Raw genomic sequence first — 27499 nt, forward strand, 5'->3', positions numbered from 1 at the left:
CACTCCCCTTACTCCGCTTTTTGCCACCACAGTATAGGACACGCTGAGATTTCTATGGCAACACTTCAGATTTTAATACATTTTGCTAAGGGTTATGGAAGGTGAGTAGGGCATCTGGTCTGGTCACTTGGATGGGACAGAGCAAGGGGCTCCAGAGCCCAGATCTAGTGCCCGGAGTCTAGAGGCAGCTGCCATAGTCTCAGGGCCAGAGTGAGGTATACCCAGGCCCCCTCTGAGTTCAGCAGACCACTTGGGCTCACAGCGTCAGCTGGGGGAAGATGGGGTTGCCTGGGCCCCAGGGTCTTCCCCAAGCCCTTGCACTCCCCTCACTCCCTGTCAGGGAACAGCGTCTCCCTGCACTTAGCCCCAAAGGAAGTCCAACAGCTCTGCTATCAGGGGACCCAAGGGAGAGTCGGCGTGGTGAGAGACCCAGTGGCCTGGGTCGGCGAGGAGAAGGTCCTGGTGAGGCAGTAGGAGAAGGCAGAGGTGTCTCGTCGATGAAGGTGGTGATCTCCTCCCGGAAGAAGCCAGGACCCCGTGAGGGACCCCCACCTGACCCCAGAACCCCACTTTCCAGGAACTGACGAAGGCTAGCCAGCCCACCACCTTCAGCCTCTTCTTCATCCTCCTCATCCTCCAGCCTGTGTCTTTGTCCCAGGTACTCAGGAGGGCCCCCAAGGGCACGGCTCTGGGACGGGAGGACCCGGATGTCATCAGAGGATGACCACTTGTGCAGGAAGGAGCCTGGTGCCCGAGGGGTAGAGAAGATGTTGGTCTCATCATGGGACAGTCGGCGGGACAAGGGGACCTGGGAAGAGGAGCAGGTGAGACCTGGAGGTGCTGCAGAGACAAAGGTAGAGGGGAAGCAGGAACCAGAGTGGGGACACTCTGCAAGATGGTGCCACACTTTTCAACCTCTCTAAAACATTCACTCCAGTAGGCAAACCTGGTTCTGAGAGGCCTGGGGAGTCTTTGGTTCACCTGCCCCATGGCGTGCCCTGCAGGCCAAGGTTTGGGAATAAGGAGCAAGGTGCCAGAGACTGGAAAAGAGTTGTACAAAGGAGCAGGATAAGGGGTGGGTCCCTAATCCCATACCTGTAAGTAGTGTACTCTCTCAAGAGGGGGGAAGAGCATGTGCCGACCAGGTAACAGCTTCACCTGGGTGGGGTCCCGGCCCCCTGGTCCTGTGGCCCCATTAGCATCAAAACGAACTTTGCACACTCGGCCATCTGTATAGTCATCACAGGCCCCATCTAGGAGAGAAAAGGAGCAGAATGATTACAAACAGAGAACGCCACCCCTACCCCCTCCCCTTTTTAAGCTCAAGGAGAATCCTTTAGCTGCCATTAGTTGTAAGCTCCAAGAGGATGGAGCGAGTGACTTGCATTTATTGCACTCAGTGCTGAATCCCTAGTGCTTCATGCACACAGACCTATGTATTAAAACAATTACCTGTCCCCTTCCAAGAACCGATCCCAGAAATGGGATCTCTCTAGGAGGCTTAGCTTACCTTTAGTACCATAGCCTTTTTGCATTAGGACTGGGGACTGTTTCTCTGGCACTCTGCCTGGCAGGGGCCAGAGCCTGCAATGTGGACTTTTAGAAGGGAGCCCTCAGTGCAAAAGCAGAGTGGGCAGCAGAGTGCAGTGATTAGGCAAAGGGAAACCCGGAAGTGGCATGGGCTCTGTCCAGCAGGGGGCGCTCCAGGGCAGCCCATCTCCTTTCCAGAGAAGGGACCCTTAGAAAGGGTGGAAAAGATAATAGATGCCCAGGAAAGCAAAAGTCCAGCCCCTCCTCTGACCATCATCACCATCCTCCTCCGACATGATTGCCACACACTGCTCCCACACTGTGCGCACGTCGGCACGGTAGCGTTCACAGGACCAGATGAAGGAGGGCAGCAGCAGTGTCTGTGCCATGGAGCACCACAGCACAGCCAACACCATCCACGGAGGAGCTGAGTCTGACTTCAGGGAGAAGAAGCTCACCACCTGGGAGGGGAGAGAGGAAGAGCAGTTCAGGGCCCAGAGCCAAGGGGGCCCACCTGAACCTGATATCCACCCACAGTGCAGTAGTTGGTCTGCAAGAGATCAGGAAGAAGGGCTGGTGGCCTGGCTCAAGTGGTAGAGCACCTGCATGGCAAGTGTAAGGCCCTGAGTTCAAGTCCCAGTGCCATCACCAATAATAATAATAGGTCAGGAAGGGAGGTGGAGTGAGCAGAAGAGAAGGGACTGACTCCGAGGAAGGTCAGGGAAAATGAGGGAGACAAAGCCCTGGCTGGCTTTGGGAGAAAGAGGAAGAGACATGGTGCAGAAAACTTGAAGATGGAGAGAAATCCAGAAGTAGGGACTAGATGGGGTGGTGGATGGGGCCAGCACTGTGGAGTTTTCCCAAGGAGTGCTCAAAGAATGTGTGCTCTCCAGAGAGAATTAGGGAACAGGAATGGCTGTTCACAGCTGGATGGTAGGTTGAACAGTGGAGCGGAAGAATAGCTGATGGAGCTGGATGTGTAGTGGACTGATGATGGGTGATGGAGTTGAACAGATGGTGGAGCTTGGCGGAGGGTAGATGGATGATAGAGATGGGGAATCACAAATGGATTGGGGGAACAGGTAGAGGAGAGGAAGCTAGGTTGATAGAATTGGAGAAGAAATGGGGCTGCTCCATTGCTGATGGAGATCAGATGTTGATGGTGGGACCTGAATATTAGGGAGAACGGGGGGGGGATCCCAATCTCACCAAGATAGGCACCCCTGTGAGTGAATCATAGAGAAAGACGATGGCGCTGACCAAGTTGGTGACCTGCAGAGATGTCTTGGCAGATTCAGAGCCATCCAGTGAGGACCGTCGCTTGCCTCGGGTATCTTCCACCACAATGGCTGGCACCTCAAAAGCTGGCCGGGTACCCAAGCCCCCCAGCCCACCTGCCTTGGCTCCTCCGCTGCCCCCTGCTCTCCGGGCCTGCTGAGCTCTTCGGGGCCGGGCCCATAGCGTCTGATAGAAGGTGATGGCCACACAGACCAACCCCATGACAATGCCCCCAAGTAGCAAGAGGCTGAAGCAGACACCAAAGCCAAGGCCAATCTTGGAGACTATGAACTGGCAGCCTCGGGCGTAGTAGCGCTCGCCATTGTTGTGCCAGCCGATGGAGGGCAGTGTGGAGAGGATGAAGCTGACCATCCAGATGCCCATAACAGCATGCAGTGCCTGCTTCTTGGCGTTGCTGAGGCGGTAGTTGACCGGCCAGCGCACCATCCACATGCGATGATAAGAGAGCGAGGCGACTGTGAAACAGGTGGCCAGAGCCAGTGTGTAGTAGGTGGACACAAAGACCTTGCAGATGCTCTCGTTCCAGTCATAGTCGGAAGAAGCCTGCCGCCGTAGCTGTACCACAGCAAAGGTGGTGAGGGGCACAGCTGCCATGAGTATATGCGTGCCTGCCAGAAAGCAGAGCAGCAGCTCCAGTGGCTTGTGCTTCTGCTGCTTGGCTGAGATGCTGAGGATGATCCAGGCATTGGCCAGCAGTGCCAGGAGCCCACAGGCCAGCCAGGACAATGCGTTTGAGCGCAGGGAGGCCTCCTCTGCCCCCACCCCGCCCCGCGCCATCCTATCCTCAGCCTCACCCCCACCCCCTTAAACTCCTGGGGGGTGGGGGCTAGGTCTCACCCAGGAGCCCCATTCACAGGCACCCCCATGATGCCCACAATCCTTGCCCAGTAGTCGGGCAGGCAGCCCCCAGGCCCACTCGACTGCTTAGCATGGCATGATGGACCCAGCTGAGGCCAGGTGGGCAAGGCAGGGGAGGAGGCTGCAGGTCAGCAGAGGCAGTCCTCAGCCTCCGTGTTGGGCTGGGCTTTTTCTTAAATATCCCTGTAACTGATGGGGGAGGCAAGCTGGCTGCTTTCCCACCTAAGAGGCTGGCTGGGACGTGCAGGTCTCTTTTTCCTCTGGCTCTTGACCAGTCAGGGAATCTTCTGGATGCCCCAAGGGGTTTGGAGGTGGGGCTCAGCTACCTGGATAACTGCAAGGGAAAGATGAGATGTGGGAGGGGGAGGGAAAGATCAGGTTTAGGCTGTTCTCTAACCCACTTTTTGTGCCCCCTTTCTCCTGAAACTATAGAAATGACTGAAAACCAGGGGTCATTTCAAACATAATGAATCTGCTTTAAATCGATGGCCCCTGACCCCACACAGGTTACGAGCTCTCATGCTTCTAGATCACCAGGAGGAGAGGTAGTCTTTCCTCTCCGTCTCCCATCCCTTTGCAGCCCTTTCTCCCTGCTCTGCAACTCCCATCTTCTTCTTACAATATCATCTCAGTTGTACTCCATCCCTATCTTCATGTCCCTAAATCTCTCTTCAGAGCTACTGATGGGGGCGACACATGACTTTTTCTTCTTAGGGCTTCACAGTAAACAGCTTTCCTTACCTGCCAGTCTCCCAGCAGTCTTGGTGCTCAGCCCCATTTCCCCAAGTCCGGATGATAACCCTCCAGCTCCCCAGGGAAATAGAAAAATGGGAGAAAGGAGGCTGGGACTGAAAGAGGGGCTAGGAACCGGAAGGCGGGGAAACCACTGACATCAGAAGCATCCAGAAATGGAAAGAGGGGGAACTAGGGAGAAGGAGGAGAGTTTGAGCAGAAGAGAAAGAGGGGCAAAGTGGTAGTATCTGAAAATAGAAGGAAATGCTCAGAAGCCTCTGGAGAGGAGGCCTTGGAGGGAGGAGGGGGGACGGAGGTAGGGAACAGGGAGGCTGAGAAGACAAGCCCAGTGTTTGATGAGGTGCCCACCCCCACTAGCAGACCTTGAGTCTCCTCTCCTAGGCGAGAGAGCCAGAGCCTCAGTTTCCCTCTGATGGAATGGAAAGCCCTGATCTTAGTGACGCTTCAGTGAGCCCTAGGGAGGGGGCTAAGAGGAAATCATGCAGAACACTGAACAGAGTGGAGACTGTAAGGATGAGCATAATGGCTTTGGGGCAAAGGGGTACAAATGGTGCACCGCAATGCTAGGTCTATTTCCTGAGGAAGAACCACAGACCCTTGTTCTCCCCAAGAAGTCCCAGTCGACCCCCCACCTTTTTCTTCCCTGGGAGCCCAGTATACCCTAGTTGCCATGGCAATGGCCAGCCAGCGGGAGGTGGAGGGAATTGGTGGGGAGGTCCCCCCACTATCCTCCCCTACAGCCTAGGGCCCCTTCCCACCCACCTCCCCCCAGGCCTGGCTGGTGAGCTCAGGAAGAAAGAGATGGGGAGTCAGAGAGAGGAGGGAGGCCGGTAGGATGTGAAGGACAGAAAGAAGAAGGTGAAGGACAGAGAGAGCTCAAAGGAAGGGAGGAGGGGGTCCTGGGGGACTCCCTGGCCGACAGGGGGTCTGTCGCCCTTCGTGGTGAAGGGGTAAGGTCAGGCGGCTCCTCCCTGCTGTCACCCACCGCAGAAACAGCAGGTGGCTGGGGAGGAGGGGCGGGCCAGAGGGGAGAGGAGGCAGCTGGGGAAGCGGGGAGGCGCCGCGGGGGACGGGGCAGGGGTCGTCTTACCTCTGGTTGCGCCCAGCACTGCCTGGAGACGCACTCCCGACGCGGCTCTCCCGGGCTCCGGCCGCCTGCCGGCTCAGCTCGCCCGCCCTCCTCCTTTCTTCCCTCCCTCCCTCCGGGCCTCCCTCCCCCAGTCCCAGCCTCCCGGGCTCAGCCAGGCTGCTCGCTCCGTCTCGGCCCCTCCCGACCCCTCCAGGCCCCTCTGTCCCGGGGTCAACGGGCCAGCCCGGGTTAGGGAACCGAAGCACAGCTTTGGGGTGGGGGGCGGCGAAGGTAGGGCGGGGAAACTGGACGGCGGTGACTTAGAGGGGGAGGGGCAACGAAGGCACCGAGAGGGAGGAGGCGAGGAGGATGGCGGGGAGCGGGCTTCATTGGTGAAATGGTTGGTGTCCTGCCCCCATTCCATCCCGTTTTTCCAACACGAGCACGAGCCCAAAGAGGCAGCTGGTGTTGGGGACCGAGGAGTTAGCTGTTGGGGAGGAGGATGCGTGTGTCACTCTGTGAGGGTTGTTCTTGGGTAGAGCTCAGAGGGGCATGGACTGGAGGCTGTGAGGGGCTTGTGATGCAAGTAGGGCTGCATGTGGAGCTGGGGATGGCAAGAGGGTCTGAAAGGATGTAGGCTCATCAGTACACACACACACACACACACACACACACACACACACAGCTTTCTCCTGGAACACAAATGCACACACAACACACACACACACACACACACACAGCTTTCTCCTGGAACACAAATGCACACACAACACACATTACAGTTTCTCATAGTCCTTTCTCCCATCCACACCCATAGACACAAGGAAAGCACACACACAACCCCTACAGTCATGTCCCCTGGTCATATCACACACATGTAATTGCAGAGTCTTCACACACACACACACACACACACACACGAAAAGCATCTTTTTAGTAATAACTTTATTGTATTTTTCTGTCAGCTCAGGAAAGCAAGGGTGCAGAGTGGGCACAGAGTAAGCAATCGGGAGCCTGACAGCAATTGGGTGGCCTTTCTAGAAGAAGCAAGCTGGAAGAAAGGGACAAAAAGGAAAAGGGAAAGGGAGGCAGAGATCAGGAGGATTGCACTTTGAAGCCAGCCCCAGCAAATAGTTCCTGAGACCCTATCTCGAAACTATTCAACACAAAACAAGGCTGGCAGAGTAGTTTAAGCTGTAGAGCACCTGCCTAGCAAGCTTGAGGCTCTGAGTTCAAACCCCAGTACCACCAAATAAAAGGGGGAGGGGGCAAAGGGAAGGGGTTAGGACTGAGAGAGGTGTAAGGAAAAAAGAAAAGAGAGGGGCAAAGAAGCTGGGGATTCTGAGAGAAATGAATCAAGAGGAAGAAGACTACTTGTAACCCTGTGTCCCTTGTGGCTAAGGCTTCTTCCCTGTGTCCTGAGTGGCTAAGGGGAGAAGGAAGAAAGGTTCAAGGCAGGGTATGGATAGAAGGCCAGCACTATCACCTTTACAGGGGTCCCCTCAGAGAGTTCACTCCCAGGCTAGCCCCTGGCCTCCTCCCTCAGCAGAACTAACCTTACAGAAAGTTCTACACAGGGTGTTACAGGTCACTGGGCATTCTCTCCCACAAGGCCCGTGCTTCCTGCCTGTGACCTGGTAATAGGACTACCACCAGCAGATGATGAAGGAGGGATCTGAGGCAGGAAGGCCCTCCTCTATGTTCCTAAACTCTCTGAGACAGGCCCTTTTTGTGGGTGGTGTGCTCCTGTGGCTTCAAAGGTGCTACTGGGTGCCTGTGACCAGCCACTGCAGAGGTCTGTGTGGCATTTGTCCCTGCATTAAGAAGCAGCAGTGACTGTAGGGGTTAGGAAACCAGGTTAATCTGGACTTCAGCACTTGCTGGCTATGTGACCTTGAGTAGGCATCTAAATTCTGTTTCTGTTCTGTACACCAGACAGTCTTGGTCCCATCACTGTAGGATTTTTGTAAGAGTCGAATAGACAGATGATATGAAACTGGTTTATAAACTGACACATGCTGCTTGGGGAAGAAGGAATTGTGACTGTGGATGAGGGTGTGGGTGTGTGTTCAGGAAGCCTGCTGGTACCTGGGTCAGGGTGTGAGTCTGCGGCCCTGCCAACACAGAGTGAGAAGCAGGCAGCTTGGGGCAGTGGGGCTGGCTTCAGGAGCCTTTGGATATGCATCTGTCCTTGGGTAACTGAGTTATCAGCCAAGTTCCCATCCTGTTTGGTTCCAGGGTCCACTGGGACAGTCCTACGCTTCTGGTTTCCAGACATTCAGCCCTACTCTCCATGCCAGGCTGGGCTGGTCCTCTGCACTGCCCTGGGATCCAAGCAAACAGCTGAGGACAGGGTCCAGAAGAATAACCAAAGAAGGGCTAGGGCTTGGATGAAAAGGAAATGGGAAAGAATAAATGATGTGATTGATTAAGCCTCTGAAAAGTTGATATCAAGACTGCCAAGGCGGTTGGGAACAGAAGGTGAGGAACAATGGTTAGTCATGGAGGAGGAGAGCAGGAGGCCAGAGGCACTGGGATCTGCTACATTCATTTGGTCCACAGGCCTGAGCCCAACAGGAAATGCAGGACAGACAGATGGCTGGACCACAAGTAAGGCCTTAGCCTCAGATGAGACTCCGAGTCTTCTGCAGCCGGCTGGAAGAAGGAAGAATAAGGGGGCGAGTCCATTCCCCAAGTCCTTGGTGTTCTAGGACCTCCATGGCTCTCACACCCACTTTTCTCTTCCAGTGCAGTGCAGACCCTGGGTGTGGTTGCAGGCACACCCAGAGATATCGGAGGCCTGTGGTCTCTTCACCTCTGTCTTCTTCCACCTCGTCTCACCTCCTTGACCACCCCTTCTCACCCTTTCTCCTCTCTACCACATCCCCTTGACCCCCATCTTCTCAACAACACTCCTCCTCAACCCTCTTTTCAATTCCTTCCTTATTGCCTCCCCCCACCCCTTTCCTCCTCTTCTCCTTCCCTCCCTTCCCCTTCTCTCCCCTCCCATTGCTCAGCCCAGATCCTTACTGGGGGCACTGGCAGGTCTTCTTCTCACTGAGCAGCCTCTTGATCTGAGACATCCGTTCTGCCTGGCGCTGTCCAGGGACAAGGAAGGGAGTTGTGAGGGTCCCAGGCCTCCAGGAGGGAAGTGCCCCTTGGAGGGGGGAGTGGGGGGAGCTGGGAGAGAAGCATTTACTGGGACTGAAGCCATATGTCCTGGAATTGACTCTGCTCCTTCCTATCTGTCTCTCTGCGTCGGACCTGGGGCAGGGCCTGGTCCATAATGAGGGACCTTGGGGGCTGAGTAGAGAGAGCTGGCCAAAAACCAGTCACACACACAGGATACCCTCGTATGGGCCTCAGGTACTCAAGGGCCCAGTGAGGAACATGGTGGAGGGGTCTGGGAGACTTGCTTACCCGTTGGTGCCGACACCTGACACAGCAGAAGATGCAGAGTCCAGTTAAGACCAGAAAGCCTATGGTGCCCCCCAGCACAATAGTCAGGAACATTGGCTGGTCCTGGCTTGGTGCCGAAGACAAGACTGCATGAGAAAGAGAGGGGTACTCGGCACACTGTCCACCATTGGGGGCACAGGGACCCCTGGAGGACAGACTTAGGTCTAGTAGTTGGCCTGGGTGCACAGGGCTCTCAAAGAGCACCAGGGCTTGAGGATGCAGAACTAGGGAGGAATTTTATGTTTTAGAGACTACAGGGTGCTCTGGAGAGCTAGAAGATTGGCACAGACCCTGGGCCCTATGTATGAGTGTGTGTGTGCGTGCGTGCGTGCGTGCGTGTGTGTGTGTTTGGAGAGAAGCCAAGGAGGAGGGAGAGCTCGTGGTTAGGAGGACCCCATTCCTAGGCTGTAGATCTGAGGGTGAGAACTTGGAGGGCTCCATGTGAGAACCTATAGCCCAGGACCACACCCATCTCATCTTATCATATCACCTCTGTGACTCCATGACCCCTCCATCTCATAAGAATTGGGAGCCTGGGATTTTGGGTTGTCTCTGCCAACTTCCAGGAAGGTACCTCAGCTGAGGAGGCCAAAACTTGGGGTTATATCTTGGATCTTGGATCCTTACCCTCAAACTTGGATTCCAGCAGGACCTGGTCCTTGTCACTCAGTAAACACTGCCACATTCCTATCTCAGGGTTCTGCACCTGAACCATCTTCTCTTGCTTTGAGACATGGACCTTCTGGTTCTCCAGCTTCAAGGTCAGCATGAGCTTTGGAGGGCTTGGTCCCAGGACCTCGCAGACCAAATTGTTCTGGGTCTGAGCCACTGTAGAGGAAGGAGAGGCTGAGACTGGGAGCCTGGCCCTCAGGGTTCCCGGCACCTTCAAGCTCTAAGGGGATTCCATAGAACTATCAAAGTTTTCTTTGACAGACAGCTTTCTTTTTGCCTTTCAGAGCACATTTTCATGCAGTGGTAAGGTAGAAAACACAGCTTTGGAGGTCCAATGGTCTTGGATTTAATGGCGTTTGATCCCAGGGCCTTACACTTGCTAAGCAGGCACTCTACCACTTGAGCCACTCTGCCAGAGCCAGCTCTGCTTCTTACTAGCTGGGGTGTCCCTGAGCAAGATATTTAAAAAGCAGAGTCCCAGACAATAATTAAATGCATGAGTACATGTAAAGTATTTGACACCTGGCATGTACCAAGCACTAAGTGGTAGCTATTATTACTTGTGGCGTTGCCATAATGATGTAATGTGAAGAACTCAATGTCGAGTTCATTATTACTCATGTATAAAGAGCAGGGTTGTTGTGTGTTACAAAGGTGAGGAAGCAAGCCCACAGTGGGTGGGGGGCCTTAGCCAGGGTCACAGAGGGACAGGCAAAGGCAAAACTAGACCCCTGGTTGTTAGCCCAGACCCTTTGGGGATTCTCAGTGGAACTATCCTCAGGCTGACTCATGGATGTGGGTGAAGGACATTTTTTTTTTCGGTCTTAATTCAAAACCAGCCCAGGGCTGGGGGTGTAGCTCAGTGTTAGAGTGTGTGCTTAGCGTGCATGGGTTCCCCTGCACCAAAAATGATAAAAAACAAACCCCAAACCCAAAGGGTCATCAATCAGTTCAGCCAAGCAACCAGGACGTGGGCATCCCTTTTTAGGACCTTGCTGGCCTTGGAGGGAGCCCTAGCCAGCCCCTCAACCTCCTTCTCCTGTCCTCCCCTTCTCAGCCCAGGACCTCACCTCTCATCACCACCAAGTTCACTTTCTTATGCAACTTTCCTTTGGGTAGAGTTAGAGTCAGGTGCATAGAACCAGCATACTTAGGCAAGGCCTGGGGAAGTTTCAGGTGAAGTGGGAGTTTCTCAGCCAGTTGGAGCTTGGTGTCCAGGGTAACCTTTTGGACAGACACCTTCTTCTTCTCCATAGAGAAGGTGACCCAGGACTGAGAGGAAGAAGCCCCCTCTGCCTGCCACCTCAGCTCCCCACTCAGGTTTTCATCTTCAAAGTTAAGTGGGAAGGAGAACTCCACCTGCTCCCCCTCTTTCTTATACACTGTGTTGATGGTCTTCATAAAACCTGGAAGTGGAAAAGGATGGACCCTGGGTGAGGTGGAGGTAGGAAAATGAGAGAGTACATTGTGGGTTAGGCTTGTGACAGGGGCAGCAAAGAGATGGAAGGGGACTAGGTGAGTCCATACCTACTCCAAACCTAATTCCAGGTACTTAAATTCCTTCCTAGCTCTCCAGTCTTCCATCCACCTCTCCACCCCAACATTCCCACAGCAGCTCACTGCCCCCCTTCTCCCAGAAGGCTTTATAAAATATCTTCACCATGGGGGGGGTTCTCCCTCCTTGGAATCCCTGAAGGGGAGAGCCATTTGCTCTACACTCATTAGGTGCATAATTTATTTCCCTTCACAAAATAGGACCCAATCCTTAAACAGGGCTTACTATGTGACAGCCACAGTGTGGCTAGGTACTGTCATAGTTAGCATTTGCTCTATTTTACAGATGCAGAAGCCAAGGCAGAGGTGCAGTGCCTTGCTCAAAGTCATGTGGTTGTGACAGAGCCCATGCACTAAAGCACCACTCTGTGCTCTGGGCTTTTGGTCTCTCCACAGTGCCTAGCTGAGGATGTAGAGGTGCAATGCAGAGCATCATCAGTCAGGTTTACCAGGGTTAGTGTCCCTCAGTGCATAGATTGGCCACCTTGGTAGGAGTGCGGAGTTGAGGCCACAAGGAAAATAGATGCCCTTGATTGGGCTTTGATCACTTGATAAAGCGAGAGCACACAAGGGAGGTATGAGGATACGTAAGACACCTCAAAAACTAGATAGCATTTGTTGCCCTCGACGCAGAGAAACTAAAGCAGATACTTTAAAGCAACTGAGGCCAATAGGAGAAGGGGACCAGGAACTAGAAAAAAGGTTAGTTCAAGAAGAATTAACCTAGAAGGTAACACACATGCACAGGAAATCAATGCGAGTCAACTCCCTGTATAGTTATCCTTATCTCAACTAGCAAAAACCCCTTGTTCCTTCCTATTATTGCTTATACTCTCTCTTCAACAAAATTAGAGATAAGGGCAAAATAGTTTCCGCTGGGTAGCGAGGGGGGTGGGGGGGGATAGGGAGGGGGTTGGGGGTAAGGGAGGAGGTTGGGGGATAAGGGAGGGGTGGGGGAAGGGGGGAGAAATGACCCAAACATTGTATGCACATATGATTAAAATAAAAATTTTTTAAAAATTAAAAATAAAATACATAAAAGAATAAAAAATAAAGAGTGAGAAAAAAAAAAAGAAAATAGATGCCCTTTATCACCCCTCCTTTGGGTCCTTTCCCTGGGGTCTCTCACATCCCTACTTCCCCATCCCTTCTTTCCCTCAGTCTACCTGAAGGGTGGCTGTAATCAGCCCTCTCAGGAGGAGGGGTTCAGAGTGTTCCTCAGGTCAGATCTCAGCTCTAGGAGTCTGGGCCCAGCCCACATACAGCAGAGGAAGGGTGGGAGCATCTAAGTAGGGATGAGGCTGAAGGAAAGGACATCTCTTACCCAGCACCTGGATCTTTATGTCAAACTGAAGCTCCTTCTGGTCCTGGGAAATGGTGCAGGTCCAGGTGCCACTCTCCAAAACATTCAACATGTATGCTGAGAGGACCTTGGCCCCACTGATAATTCTATTCTCTGGACTCTTGCATTTCATCAAGGGGCTACTACCAGAGGGGCCTTCCAAGGTCAGGGTCAGGTTCTGCCCCTGCAGCAGATAGGAATCTGAGTTGGGAGTCACTGTGGAGAGAGCAGGTCACCTGTGTCACATGCACCATTTGCAAGAAGGGAAGAGGAGAGTCTCTCCATTGTCCCTTGTCCCAACATTGCCTGTCCTCTCATCATCTAGCTGCCTAGCCACAGCCCAAGGCAAATCTTCCTTCTCTCTCTTTCCTTCTCCTCTCCCCTTTCCTCTCTCCCCTCATCTCTCTCCCTCCATCCTTTGGTTCCTTCCCTCTTATTTCTCTTTTTCCCTACTCTGCCTAACCAAAGGCTTGTGGAAGGTTTGAGGAGACTTGGTAGCCAGTCAGATCCATCTGTGAAATCCACCACCTCAGGCCCCAATTTAGTGTAGGGGTAGGAGTAGGGAAGGAAGAGAGGTGGGCCTGAGGTGTCTGCATCTCAGGCCTGTCCCACTCACCTCTGAACACCTGCAACTCCACCTCCAGCCTCTTGTTCTCCACTTCACAAATGTAAGTCTTTGAGTCCTTCACCTCAAGTTTATGGATGATCAGGGGAAAGGATCCTTGATCCCATGAAGCTTTTTTTGACTCAACACGATCCTTCAGATAGGATGTACCTGAAAGCAGAGGAGGTTGAATGTCCTGGTGACATGGCATCTCTGGCAAGAGTAGTACCCAGAACTCTCTTGATCTGATTGTAGAATCTTCCCCTCATCCTAATCAGAGAATCCCAGACTGGTGATCTTCCTAATCTCTTGAGTACTTGGTGTTATAGGCATGAGCCACTGCCCTTGGCTGATAGTATTTTGAACTAGTGAGATCATGGTTCAAGTTAGCCCAGGGAAAGACTTAGGAAGACCTCCAGCTTGACAAATAAGCTGAGCATGGTGGCATGTACTCTGCAGTCCTACAGCTAGTTACATGAGAGGCATAAGTAGGAGGATTGTGGTCCCAGGCCACCCCTGAAAAAACACAAAACCCTACCTGAAAATAACTAGAGTAAAAAGATCTGGGAGTGTGGCTTAGTGGTAGAGTGCCTACCCCGCAAGCACAAGGTCCTAAGATCAAGTCTCAGTACTGACAAAAAAAAACCCCAAAAAACAGGTTCTGGTGACTCATGCTTGTAGTCTTAGCTACTTGGGAGGCTGACATTTGGAGGATCATAGTTTGAGGCCAGGCAAATAGTTTCTGAGACCCCAAAATTACCAGAGCAAAATGGACTGGAGGTGTGGTTCAAGCAGTAGGGTGCCTACTTTGTAAACACAAAGCCCTAAGTTCAAACCCCAGTCCCACAAAAAAAAAAATGTGTGTGTGTGTGTGTGTGTGTGTGTGTGTGTGCAATCCCCAGTACCACCAAAAAATATTTTTATTTGGAGAGCATCAACTCTGCATGAATCATCTTCAGTTAATCTTCACAAGAATTCCAGGAAATCGGTACTGTTTTGCTTATGTTGCCAAACTCTTCCACATTTTGGGTAAGAGTATAAATCAGTACAATTTCTTTGGAAGGTAATGTATAATATGTATAGAAATTACAAATGTACATGCAAACCTAAATGTCCACCCAAAAAAGTTAGCTAAATAAATTATAGTTCATCCACTCGGTGGATTGTTGTGAGGCCATAAGAGAAGAATGAGGACGTTATTTATATATTGATATGGAACAATGTCTAAGAAATGACTAAATGAACAAAGCAAGATGTAAACAGACTACTATTTATTCTAAAAGGGAGGGCTAGAGGTATTGCTCAGTGGTAGGGTGCTTGTCTAGTGTGCCCAAGGCCCTGGGTTTGATCCCTAACACAATAAAGTAAGGGGGCAGGAAAAAATTTATAATATATATATATATATATATATACACACACACATATACATACATAAATCTCCCATATCTGCAGGTTCTGTATTCATAGATTCAACCAACTGTTGGTTGAAAATACTTGAGCTGGGTGTCAATGGCTCACACCTGTAATCCTAACTACTCAGGAGACAGAGATCAGGAGGACTGAGGTTCAAAGCCAGCCCAGGCAAATAATTCAAGAGACCCTATCTCAAAAATACCCAACACAAACAAGGGCTGGTAGAGTAGCTCAAGTGGTAGAGTGCCTGCCTTGCAAGCGTGAGGCCCTGAGTTCAAACCCCAGTACTGCCAAAAATAAGATAAAGTGTACAGTGGACATGTGTAAGCTACACGCACATCATTGTGTATTGAGCATTCACGGAGCTTGGTATCTGGGGGAGTGTCTGCAACCATTTCCCCAGACACCAAGGGATGATTGCGCGTGGGAGTATATGTGGTTATATTTATACACATGTATATGCCTTGGGTATGAAAAAATGTTTCTGGAACAGAAGAAAATTATAACCTTGGTTGCCTCGGAGAAAAGGAAGCAGATACCTGTGAGACAGGTGTTGGGGGCAGGACTTTCAGTGTGTGCCCTTCTCAAGCTTTAACATTTTGACTCCAAAAAGAGGCAGGGCTGAGATGAAAATTTGGCATGTCTCTTCATTTACTATCTAACAACCATCACCCAGAGGAAGTTCCTTCCTTAGCTAGCCATTTTCTGGTTCAGTAGTAGTTCCAGAATTCATGTGGTGGAGGACTTTGGTACTCAATTTACATAGCAAACACAGAGGTTTTTCATTTACAGTGCATATTTGGAGGATGGCGGACATGTGGTGGAGAGTAAACCCCTACCTCCAATGTCCTGAGTACATGCCCTGAGCTGTCAGTCCTAGGCCCGCACTCTCTTTTTGCCTCGGTGCAAAGGATGAGGTCCTGTGAGCCATACACTCTCTCTTCTCTCCTCTCCAGCCCCCACTGTTCTCTCACCTTGCTCACCTTGCTCATCCTCTCCAAGAGACCTTTCCAGACAGCCTGGTGGCCCTGGGCACACACCTGCCCCCCAATTGTCCCTCTCATATGTGCCCAATCTCCCCTTTCTTTTGTCCCTTCTGTAGTTCCTACCCTGCTTGGTCTTTCTCCTATATCTACACACTGGTTTAGTTCCCCAATTTTTTCTACATTCCTTATCCTATTAACTAAACTTCTTCGGAGTGGCTTACTCTGGTCCTGTCCCCTTTTCACCTCTATGAATTCTCCCCTCCATACCTAAGTTCCAATTCCTTTCCTTATTCTTAGACTCTTGGTCTAGGTGCTGCGCGAAGCTCTGTTGTTAGTTCCCAAACCCATTTATATAGACCTGCCAGCTCTGCAGGTGATCCCCAAATTAATTTTCCAAGCCTCAACCTCTTTTGTCAATTCCGGGCCCACCTTTCCAAGGGCTCAGGGAATAGCTCTATATGAATTACCTGCCATTGCGTCACACTCAGTTGGTTCCAAATGAAATAAATCACCCTCATCCTCAAATAAGTCTTCCTTCTTGCTTTCCTTTTTTTCTGATGAAGAAAACCCTGGCCCACTTGTCCGTGCTGTCCCATACTTTGGAAAAGAGATTGCAGAACAGCATGAAGACCTCAGAGAATGGGCAAATCTAGGCTAAATTCATAGGGAGAGACCAGTATTGAATGAAGCCTTAAAAGAAGTATTGGCAGGCTCAGTGGTAGAGCGCTTATTCCTAGGTGCAATTCCTGGCACAGCAGGGGGGAAAAATACAGGTGACAGGTGGGGGGGGAGGGAAGCAGCAAGGACATTACAGGAAGGAAGGGAGAAAAGCCCCAGGAAAGTAGTACAAGGCAAGCTGTTAGGAGATCATCTGGGTGCTCCAACAGAGGCTCCTAGGTGTGGTCTAATGGCTGGGAGTGACACTGCTGTGGAAGTCAGTACTGCAGCAAGGGGAGAGAAATCCAAGTAGGAGAGACTACACATCCTTCTAGGATGCAGAAAGAATGACCAGGGTGCTCACTGTAGCTCAGGAGCAAACAAAGAAGAGAATGAAACCAAAAAACTGTGACAAGGAAAGGAGTGGCTATAGTTGGTGACGGGAATAAAGTAGAAAAAAACCTTGGACTCTGGTTCAGAAGTTGAGGCAAGAAAAGGGTGAAACCATCATTGGTAAATAACAGGAAGGAGGAAAGATCAGACCATATAAACAGAACAAAAGCTTTCGCACAAAACACTTAGGAAATTTTAGAAGCATAACGTTTTAATCTCACAGGCAACCAAGGAAATAAAGAAATGCGAATTAAAACAACTATGATATATTTTTTAACTATCAAATTAGCAAGAAACAAAAAAGGTTTTAATAATGCTACTCAATGCTGGCCAGGGTGTTAGTGGGAAAGGCACACAGTACTATTAGCTAGAGTAATGTAAGCAGACAGCATCCTTCTAGAATGTAGTGTTTTTTAAAGTTCACATCTTTTTAATTTTTCTTGGTGTTGCTGGAGTTTAAACTCAGGGCCTCACACTTCCTAGGCAGGGGCTCTTACTGCTTGAGCCACTCTGCCAGCTCCTAAAGGTCACATCTTTAATTTCATTTTGAAAACTTTCTCCTTAAAACAGTAATTTTAAAAAGCAAACTAAAATTTAGATACAAAAATCATAATTATATTATTGTTAAATAGGGTACAATGTTAGACAAAACAACAATGACAGTACATTACAGGGCATTCATTTGACAGACTATTCTGCATATTATTTTTCATAAAATTGGAATTATTCATAATATACACTGAAAACTTTTTTTTTTTTGCAGCACTGGGGTTTGAACCCAGGGCCTTGAGCATACTAGGCAAACACTCTACTGCTAAGCTACCTCCTCAGCCCCTGTAACATATATTTTAAAAGTTGTTTTAAGATAATCTTTGCTTTTTTTTTTTTTTTTTGGCAGTACTGGGGCTAGAACTCAGGGCCTCCCACTTGCTAGACAGGCACTCTACCATTTGAGCCGCTCCACCAGTCCTGTTTTTGTGTTGGTTTGGTTTTTTTTGAGATAGGGTCTTGCAAACTATTTGCTCAGGCTAGCTTTGAACCTAGATCCTCTTGAGAAACTAGGATTACAGGCATGAACCACCAGTACCTGGCCTAATCTTTACTTTTTTAGGTTTGTCATTTGAACTACCAAAATTATAAAGACTTAACACTTTCCCCTTCCTTCACTCACCCTTCTATTACTATTAATAAGAAGTTTAGTGTGCGTTCCATGTTTTTTCCTTTTCTCATGCAAACACATATTCATACACATTGAATTTTTAAATTAAAATGGTATATGAATATATACATGACACATATAGCTTACACTTTTTTTTCCTTTTTCAGAATCCAGGGATTTACACGTAATAGGCAAGTGCTCTACCACTGAGCTATATCCCCAGCCCTTAGTTTCTTGAGACAGGTTCTCAATAGTAGCCCAGGCTGGACTACTACCTTAGCCTCCCAGAGTACTGGAATTTCAGGTCTGAGCCACCATGCCCAGTTTTAGCTTACTCTTTTCATTTAAAAGAATACCCTTAAGCTGTACGATGGTGACTCACGTCTGTAAACTAGCTACTTAGGAGGCTGAGAGCAGGAGGATCGTGGCTCAAGGCCAGCCAGACAAATAGTTCACAAGACCCCCATCTCCAAAATAACCAGAGCAAAATGGACTGCAGGTGTGGTCCATTTTGCAAGCATGAATCTCTGAGTTAAAACCCCAGTCCCACCAAAAAAAAAAAAGGAATATCCTTGACATGCTTCTAAGTATGTATACAAGGATGGAGCTTTATTCTTTTTGTTTATTTTGAAATTATAAAAGCTAATCTTTTAATTCCAGTTTGAGATACTGTACTTTCATATGCAGTTATAAGACATAACGCAGAGAGTTCAGGCATTGTGATACGTGCCTGTAATCTCAGCTATTCAGGAGGCATAGGTAGGAGGATCACAGTTTGAGGACAGACTGAGCAAAAACTTGAGACTCTACATGACAAATAACTGAAGCAAAAAGGGATGGACGCATGGCTCAAGTGGAAGCACGCTTGCCTAGCAAGAACAAGGCTATCAAATTCTGGTAAAGAAAGAGAGAGAGAGAAATCCTGTGTGTTCTTTATTAGGTTTACCTCATTGGTAACACCTTGGAAGCTAAAATACAGAACATTTTCAGCACTACACCAAAAAGATGCTTATGTAGTACATCTCCTTCCCTCCTGGGCCCCTCACCCACTTAGTCCCTGGCAGTCACTAATCTATTGTCCACTTCTATAATTTGGTATTTCTAAAATGTTATAGAAATGAATTTACACAGCATTACATTTTGAGATTGACTTGTGCATACTATAATTCATTCCTTTTTTTTTTTTTGGTGGTACCAGGGTTTGAACTCAAGGCCTCATGCTTGCTAGGCAGGTGCTCTACCACCTAAGCCACCCCACCAAGCCTTTTTTGTGTTGGATATTTTCGAGATAGGATCTTGTGAACTATTTGCCTGGAGCTGGCTTTGAATCCAATCCTCCTGATCTCTGCCTCCTGAGCAGCTAGGAGTACAGGCGTGAGCCACAGGTGCTTGTGTGTTTGCTTTTAATGGAAGTAGACGAAGTATCATCTACATGATTCTTGAAATCATATAATTTATGTGATAGTTATTTTTCTAGTACCCAATAAAAAAGGGCATGACTATTAAAACAATAAATTAACTTACTATTAGAACTGACTTGCCACCAGGAGTTAGAGTAGGGAAATTCCAGACAAGTGCCACTGAGTCACCATCAATACTAGCCTTTTGTGGTCACAGAGTTTACTAGGAGGAGGTCTGTTTGCTTCCACCCTGGATTGGGGTAGGGAAATCTTACCTATGATCAAGTAGCTGTTCTGATTCCCCAGGACCTTGATCTGGTTGGTGAATTTCCAGGAGAAGGGCACATTTCCCTTCTGGGAACCTTTGCAGGGTAGTTCCACTGAGTCTCCTGCTTTGCCCAACACTACTTCCTTTCCATGAGTGACAGCTGGGAGTAGTGCTGGGTGGAAAAGAAGAGGGTGAGGCCTCAGTGCTACAGCTGACTCCCACTGCCCCATCAGTCCCACCTCCCATGCCATCTACCACAGGACCTCAGGACTGAGCACTTACCCACTTGCAGCACCAGGAGCAAGTACCTAAAAGAGATTCCTTGGTTCATTGTGGCTTTGCTGAGGTAGACAGGGGCCTGAGTCATCAGGGACCTGAGCCTGCAAAAATGGAAGGGACAGAGATTGATAGGAATTGTTAGTCACCAGACTAACAATTTGGCCTGGAACATACAGGGACTCCTCTCTCCTGCAGACCTCTTATAGCCAGCCCAGAGAACAGGATTTGCACACACTAAGCAGAGACCCCCACAGTGATAAAATGTGTTAAGACTGATTGATGTTAAGATTAGGTGATGTTAGCAATAATTTCTCTGGCTTGACATAGCATCACATCTCACATACACAGAAGTTAGTATATCTGTGGTTGTCAAATGCAGCCTAAAGTGTTACAGCATTTATATAGAGTTGTAGGACTGACAGAGTGCCTAACAAGCACGAGGCCCTGAGTTTGACCCCTACTGCCACCAAAACAACAACAAAAACCAGTGAAGAATAGTCACTGGTGGTGACTACTAGCTAGGTGGTAACACACACCTGTAATCCTAGCACTTGGGAAACACCTCCAGTTAGAGACCAGTGTTGGCTCCATAGCAAAACCCTGTCTTAAAAATTAATTAAAGAGCTGTAGTCTTCTAATAAAAATAGAACAGAATCGAGTGTGGTTGTACATGCTTATAATCCCAGCTACTTAAGAGGCAGAAGGATTGTAAATTCTGGTACGGCCCCAGGAAAATTAGCAATACTCTATCTTTTTTTTTCTTTCCTTTTTTTTTTTTTTGGTGATACTGGGGTTTGAACTCAGAGCCTCACATTTGCTAAGCAGGCATTTTAGCCTAGCACGCGAGGCTCTGGGTTCAATCCTCACTACTGAAAAAAAAAAGATTTCTGCCCTGTTTTTACTTTAAAAACATAAGCATAGGCTGTCAATTCTACTTCAAGTAAATAAAATTTATACAATAAATACTGATATTTGTACCTATTATAGTTTGTCATATCAGCCAGGCTTAGAAACCTGTGGTAGGCGTTTAAACTAAGCTCCATTTCTTTATGTTTCTGTCTTTTTTGTACTGTGGGACCTCCAGCATGCCAGGTCTACTACTGAGCCACAACCCTAGCCCTGATATTGTCATTTTCAAAGGTATCATATGTTCACAGATGTACCTTGTGTTTGGACTGCCTTGTCTTACTTTGATTTTATTGAGTCTCCTGCCTGCTTGCCAAAAGCGAGGCTGCTCCAGGTCCTCATACAACTGAATACAGAGGCCTCCTTGGGCTTCAAGCCATTGAATAAACTGAGATTTCAATGTGCCACACGCAGAGGTGGAAAAGATGTCTGTTGTGGCTTACCTATTTATTTTAGCTATTTTCAGGGCTGGAGTTGGAACCCAAGAACTTGGGTGTGCTAAGCCAGGGTTCTACCACTGCTGGGCATCCCAGCTCTTGTTGCTTTGAGACAGATCTCATTATGTAGTTTAGGCTGGACTTGAACTCACTATGTAGTCCAGGCTGACCTCAAACTCATAATCGCCCTGCTTTGGCTTCACAAATGCTGGGATTGACAGGCACATGCCAAGTCTGGCAGATTTCTTAATAAAAATTTTCAAAAAGTGGACTAGTGGAATGGCTTAGGTGGTAGAGCGCCTGCCTAGCAAGTGGGAGGCCTGGAGTTCAAATCCCAGTACCGCCAAAAAAATATTTTTTTTTTTTCAAAAAGTAAAAACAAAAATAACAAAAATTTTTTTTGGTGGTACTGGGGTTTGAACTCGGGATCTTGAGCTTGCTGGACAGGTGCTCTACTACTTAAGCGATGCCCCCAGCTCTTTTTGCTGTAGTTATTTTTCAGGTAGAGTCTTTAGTGTTTGTTTGGGCCTCCTTGGACTACGATCTTTCTATTTTATGCTTCTGTCACCAGCAGAATCATAGAGAAAGGTCTTGGGATGTGTTTGGTAACTTAAACCAAGTTGAATTGAACGTAGGAGGGGAAATCACTTCTCCAGTATTCAATCTAACTGTTTCTAAAATGGTTCATTTAGGGCTGGGGGTGGGGGTAGCCCAGTAGTAGAGCACCTGCATAGCATATGTGAGGCCCTGGGGTTTGTTCCCACAAATGCAAAAACAAAGACAGATAAATAAATAATAAATAAATATCCTATAAGTGTGTGCCCACCCCTGCCCTGACCTGACTGGAGCCAAGTCACCCAATCACGCTCTTTAGTCTCCATCCTCTGCCCCGCCCCCCCAATCAAGGGGCTGTGATTGGATCATCCAGACTCACTTGGGGCTGGCCAATGGGAAGAGTCAAAAAGAGATGGGCTTATTTCCTGGCTACTGCTATGTGTTCCCCTCCTCCTGCCCCGCCCCACTTCAGTTCCTATCTGGTGGCCCTCACTGGGTTCCAGAAACACCAATTCTGCCTCTTTAGGTCCCTCCTTCCCTGTGCACCTCAACATGCTGATTGGTTTCCTTAGCCCTGTAATTAACAACCTTGTTCCCTCCCACCACCCCTCTCCGCCGGTAGGACTGGGTTTTGAACTCTGGGCAAGCATTCAACCGCTTGAGCCACTAGTCCATTTTACTCTGGTTATTTTGGAGATGGGGTCTCGTGAACTTTTTGCTAGGGCTGGCCTCAAACCACGATCCTTCTGATATCCACCTCCCAAGTAGCTAGGCATGACCCCCAGAGCCTGGCTAATAACTCCCTTTTTATGCAGTCCCTTGAACCATCTGGGGTGGATCCTGTTTCCTGTTGAGCACCAATACATAATTTTTGATAGGGATGTAGCACTGAGAGGAGGTGTTGGGGACTTGGTCACCCTAATGAGGTTTGGGCAAAGCTAAGAAAAACCCTTGTCCAGTTACTCGAACTGCCTGGAAGAGGAATTACTCAGGGCCTAATACATGGTAGGTGGTTGAGGTGGATGGATGGATAGATAGATAGACAGACAGACAAGTACAGACAGATGGGTGACAGTTTTTGTTTAAACTAGGGAAATAGGAAGAGAAAGGTCAGGAAGAAAGTTTCTGGGGAAGGAGGGAGGGAGACAAGCTGCTAGTCAGTGCTGGTTAATGGGGAAATTGTTTGCAATCAGCACAGTTAGTTAGCATAGGATGCAATTTGGGGAAGGGTGTGCTGAGAAGAGAGGGGTAGGGTCAGCCTCATAACTGAAAGGGTTCCCACTGTTTTCCATTCAGACTGACTGTGTCCTTGGTGAGCAGAGGATGGAAGAAGAACAGTCTCCATGTCCCTCTCTGAGCTGCAAATTCAGCTTACCTTGGTAAGGTACCCATCCCCAGACAGTCTTTCCTCCCCTCCCTCTCCACCATTTTGGGGTCTGTACAGAGGGCTGCCTCCAGCACACTGCACAGGCCCATCACACTGAGGGCTTGACCTGTGGAGGAGGCTGTGGGTTTCCAGCTGCAGCTTGCTTCGGTGCTTTGGGCTTCCGCTGCCACCCCAGAGACCTGGCCTTTGATTCCCACATCCTCAGCGTCCCCAGAGGCACACTACCTCACTACAGTAGCATCCTGTGTACCTCACGCCTGGGAGAGGCTGCGAGGGCTGGCTGCCCCCCTTCCCAGGTCCTGGTGCCCCACGCCCCACTTGCTTCTCTGCTCACATCTGTGCATTTCTGAAAACCCTCCCCCCTGCTTTTTCTCTGCTCACATCTGTGCATTGCTGAACCCCTCCACCTCCAATTTTTTTTCTGCTCACATCTGTGCATTTCTGAACCCATCCCCAGCTCCAATTTTTTTTTTCTGCTCACATGTGTGCATTTCTGAATCTTGTTTTCCATGCTCATGCCTCCAGTCTTCAGCTCCCTGTGTGTGGCTCTCTGCTGTTCCTCATATACCAGGAACCATTGTGGCTGTCCCTGTCTCTTCCAGGTTGGAGTGCCCCTGCCTCTTCTTTCTCATCCTTTCCCTCTCCAACTGCCACTAAGCTCTAGATCCTTCTGTCTTGTAAATAGGCAGCCTGGCCTCTGGCAGGCAAGCAAGCTTTCCACTCGCTTTGATCTGGCAGAGCCTACAGAGCATGGCCTGGAGCTGAGAGGGGTGGCAGAAGAAGGCTGCAGGGTAGGAGGGACATGTGGACAAAGGGAAGTGCACAGAGTTCCCCCCAAGAAACACACAGAGGCCTCAGGGGAGGACATGAGGGAAGAAAGGAAGGAGAGACCCAGAGGGGCTCCTTAAAGCAGCGGCCAACCTTCTCACATCTACTGTCACACACAAAGAATAGGGTTAGTCGGACAAGCTAGAGGAGAGGCAAAGACATGAAGAAATTCTGGGAGACACATGTGGAGCCAAAAGAGAGACAAAGAGGGACCAAGAAAGGGAGGGCACTTGAGGTTCCTGTGCCCTCACCCTGGCCCCTAGGGATGAGGGGAAGAGGGCACAGACCCACCACAGGGACAGTCTGTGGTCCCACAGCACTTTTATCTTTCCCCCACGGGCCCTCATTCAGCCCACTTAAGCCCAGGCGCGGTATATGTCTCCCACCACACACCCTGTCAACTGCTGACAGGTTTCCTACAAACTTCCTAGAGACCGTGACCCTCTAAGGGACCCCTGTGGTTCTGTGGCTACAACCTCCACCACCATCTCCTTTGCCTCAGACGCCCACGTGAGGGTCGCCGTGCCCTCTCTTCTTCCCTGGTCTTCAAAAGAAAGGTACAACAGACAACTAAACTTCATGCCCTGCAAACTCAGATCCCCAGCCACCTACTCCCTCCTAATACCTAGGTATCTGATTTCCCATCCTCATCAAAGTTATTTCATTAAATTAACATTTTCTGGGTGTCTAAAATATGTCAGACTCTTGTCACCTCACTCTGGGTCACTGTCACCTCACCACTGTGGCCAGGAATGGGGTCTAAGGCCATTTTCGAGGCTCTGTGTATAAACCTTTGGTGGTTGAAAGAGGAAAGTGTCTCCTAAAAGTGTCTGGAAGCCTGTCCTTAGGATCTCTCATCTGACGTGAAGGGCGGCCATTTTGTATCAGTCCATAGAATCTAACAGTACAAGAAATTGTCAAAATGAGAAGTAGCATCGATCTCCCCCATTGGGTTCTTCTCACAGCCTTGCACCCTAAAAATGTGTCCTACAAGAGCAGGACATTTAAGAAGAGCGATTCCACTCAGAGTGGAATCTTTGAATTTTGAAGAATGGTGCCTTTCTATTTTGAGAAATCAAGATTACACCCCAGGAGCCTTCTCTCCCAGCATAGGTCTACGAATTGAAGACAGAGACACCCAGAGGAGCAGCATCACTCCCCTGTGAGGGAGGTCTGAGGAGAGGGGAAGGGTCTGAGGGTATGGGAGGTAGGAGGCTGGAGTTGTGTAGGTCATCCAACATAAGAAATACGGAGTCCTGTATCTCCTCCATTCAGCAAACCCAGGAGATTCGAAACTCCTTTTCTAACTCCCCAGGCCTCCTGAGACACCTAGCACCTATGTTCTTAGAATAAATTCTTCTAATGACATATTTACATATGTGCATGTTTGTGTGTGTGTGTGTGTAGTAGCAGCTTATGCATAGGACCTCAGTTTCAACACTTTTTGAGATTTTCAGCTCCCCGTTTCCTTACTGAAGCTAACTGAAATCAAAGTGCTTTTAGGCATGTTATTCAAAAATCCTAAAAATCAAGCCAGACATGGTGGCGCAGACTGAGATAGGAGAGGATCACTTGACCCCAGGAGTCTAAGAGCAGCCTGGGCAACATAGCAAGACTTTCTCAAAAACAAAACAAAAATCCTAAAAATTCACAAAAGTAGGGAAAAAAATTTTAAATATGTATAAGTACAAAAGAGTTAAAAGAAGCTATATGGATCACATGGGTTATGAAGTATTGCAAGTATGGGCTTTGGTGTGAATTTTTAGTAACTGCGTCACTGGGAAAATTGATTTGGGGAGAATTAGCTCTAGAATCTATTCTACTTCTCTTTTTCTTGCTTTTATTGTTTCCTCCCCCCTTCATTTATTTATTTCTGCCTTAATACCTACTCATTCTTTTGCATTTTTCCCTCTCCTCTTTGGCTCTGTTTTTGTTTTTTCTCTCTTCCAGTCTTCACCTCTTCTGCCCCATGCCTCGTTGCCTTCCACTGCCTTTCTCAGCTGTTCCCTCTCTGGTCTTGCCATTCCAGTCAGTGTGCCTCTGAGGAGTACTTACTGCTCTGGGGCTAGTGGCGAGGCAGAGAGCAGTATGCTGTAGTCCCTGGCCTCTGGAAGCTCACAGCTCCAATGGGAAATTGCTGTTCATGACCCATCCTGTGATACATGCAAGAGAAGTTGGCCAGAGCTCTGGGCAGAGAACAGAGTCCAGAACATTCGGTGCGTCTGCTGCCGTATCAGCCTTCCCTTCCCAGTTCCCTGAAAAGGACTGAAGCTGCCCCTTACCTCTGGGCCTGTTGTTCTTCCCTTCTACTTCTCCCACAGGTATACAACTCGGAGCTCTGCAACCTTCCACCCAGTGGGGAAAAGACTTTGTTACTTCTACAGAGAGAAGCTTAAATGAAGAGAGACAGGAAGCCGGGTAGTGAGGCTCCTCTACACCCCAGGCCTAGGCCAGCCCTCAACGTCACCATCTGGGGCTGGGGGCCCTCCCATCACCTCCAGCCACCACCCCTCCCCAACTCTCAGGGAAATGGTGGAAGTGAAAATGCCAAAGTCATAGGAAAAAAGTTAAGAAGAATCAGGCTGATGAATGGAGTGCCACTGTTGTGTGGCAAGAAAATGACACATTAATGACACAGATCCATCAAGGCTTCAGGGAAAGAAGTGAGAGGCAGACATGCATGTGAATGTGTATGTGTGCATATTGTCACCAATTTTAACCCAAGCAGTTTCTTCTTCCCTCTCGAAATCATAGGACCAATAAATGAAACTAAGCACTGGTCAAACACTGAATAAAGTTTTATTCTTGGCCAAAGAATAGGAGAAGCCAGAGGTGTAGCTCTCAGATCAGCCTCTCAATCCATGGAGGCTGAGAATGCCATAGATACAGGTTAAGCAAAATGAAGGGGAGAGAGATAGAGGGGAAAAATAGTCAGCTGGTTTCTAAGAAGGGGTGGACATTTTCTAAGAATTCCCTTGAGGCAGCTTTTTGTTCCTTTTAGGGTTGCCTTCACTAGTTGTCATGGTGATTGTCAACTGTCATGGCTGGATACCGTGGGGATTTTACTAGAGTAATGTAATCCAATGAGATGGTAATGAGCCTAACAGAGAATGGAAGGGGCCAATTTGGCTCCCATTGCAGCTGAACCTGGACCAATCCAGTTTTATCTCGTGCCATTCCTGGGGGCTGAGTAGGTAGTTGGCCAACTTCCTTCTCTCTATAATGCAAAATACATGCTTAGTGTATTGTATAAGTCTCATCTATAGAAAAGGCATGAATAGCTGGGCAGCTTGGCTCACGCCTATAAATCCCAGTTACTCAAGAGTCGGAGATCGGGAAGATGGCATTGGAGACCAGCCTGGGCAAAAAGTTCTTGAAATTCCCATCTCAACCAGTAAAAACTGGGCGTGGGGGAGCCCACCTTGGGTCCCAGCTGCATGGAAGATGTAAATAGGAGAATCACCGACCAAGCCCACCCAGGCAAAAACACGATAGCCTATTTGAAAAATAACTAAAGCAAAAAAGGGCTGGGGGCATGGTTCAAGTGTTACAGCTCTTGCCCAGCAAGCACAATGCCCTGAGTTCAAACCCCAGGGTCACTAAAGAGGAAAAAGCATGGATTAGCCCTTTAGATCACAAAGGCCACTCTTGCACTGGGATTTGAACTCAGGGCCTCACACTGGAGAGGCAG

General features: G+C 49.0%; 2 protein-coding genes across 6 annotated transcripts; both read right to left on the minus strand.

The window, feature by feature from the left end:
- Positions 1–31: 31 nt before the first annotated feature.
- Positions 32–5660, minus strand: Gpr162 (G protein-coupled receptor 162). 4 transcript variants are annotated; one of them, XM_074076172.1, is made up of 6 exons: positions 5531–5660; positions 3910–4021; positions 2740–3437; positions 1802–1991; positions 1096–1253; positions 32–808 (listed from the first exon to the last, which is right to left on the minus strand). In XM_074076172.1, exons 3-6 carry the CDS (start codon positions 3421–3423, stop codon positions 257–259), a joined length of 1584 nt encoding a protein of 527 aa, XP_073932273.1. In that variant the 5' UTR covers positions 3424–3437; positions 3910–4021; positions 5531–5660; the 3' UTR covers positions 32–256. The 4 variants fall into 4 exon arrangements, with proteins under 4 accessions (XP_073932273.1, XP_073932272.1, XP_020013800.1 ...); XM_074076171.1 differs by having other exon boundaries at positions 2791–4021; XM_020158211.2 differs by having other exon boundaries at positions 2740–4021.
- A 777-nt stretch (positions 5661–6437) lies between these two features.
- On the minus strand, positions 6438–26252 carry Cd4 (CD4 molecule). Of its 2 annotated transcripts, none has more exons than XM_074076179.1 (10): positions 26091–26252; positions 19699–19796; positions 19424–19588; positions 13153–13311; positions 12519–12752; positions 10711–11046; positions 9596–9796; positions 8930–9054; positions 8540–8607; positions 6438–6560 (listed from the first exon to the last, which is right to left on the minus strand). In XM_074076179.1, exons 2-10 carry the CDS (start codon positions 19781–19783, stop codon positions 6476–6478), a joined length of 1458 nt encoding a protein of 485 aa, XP_073932280.1. In that variant the 5' UTR covers positions 19784–19796; positions 26091–26252; the 3' UTR covers positions 6438–6475. The 2 variants fall into 2 exon arrangements, with proteins under 2 accessions (XP_073932280.1, XP_020013799.1); XM_020158210.2 differs by having other exon boundaries at positions 6438–8164; positions 26091–26251.
- Positions 26253–27499: the final 1247 nt, after the last annotated feature.

The sequence above is a fragment of the Castor canadensis genome, chromosome 6 (genome assembly GCF_047511655.1).
Source record: "Castor canadensis chromosome 6, mCasCan1.hap1v2, whole genome shotgun sequence".
In the NCBI taxonomy this organism is placed as follows: domain Eukaryota; kingdom Metazoa; phylum Chordata; class Mammalia; order Rodentia; family Castoridae; genus Castor; species Castor canadensis.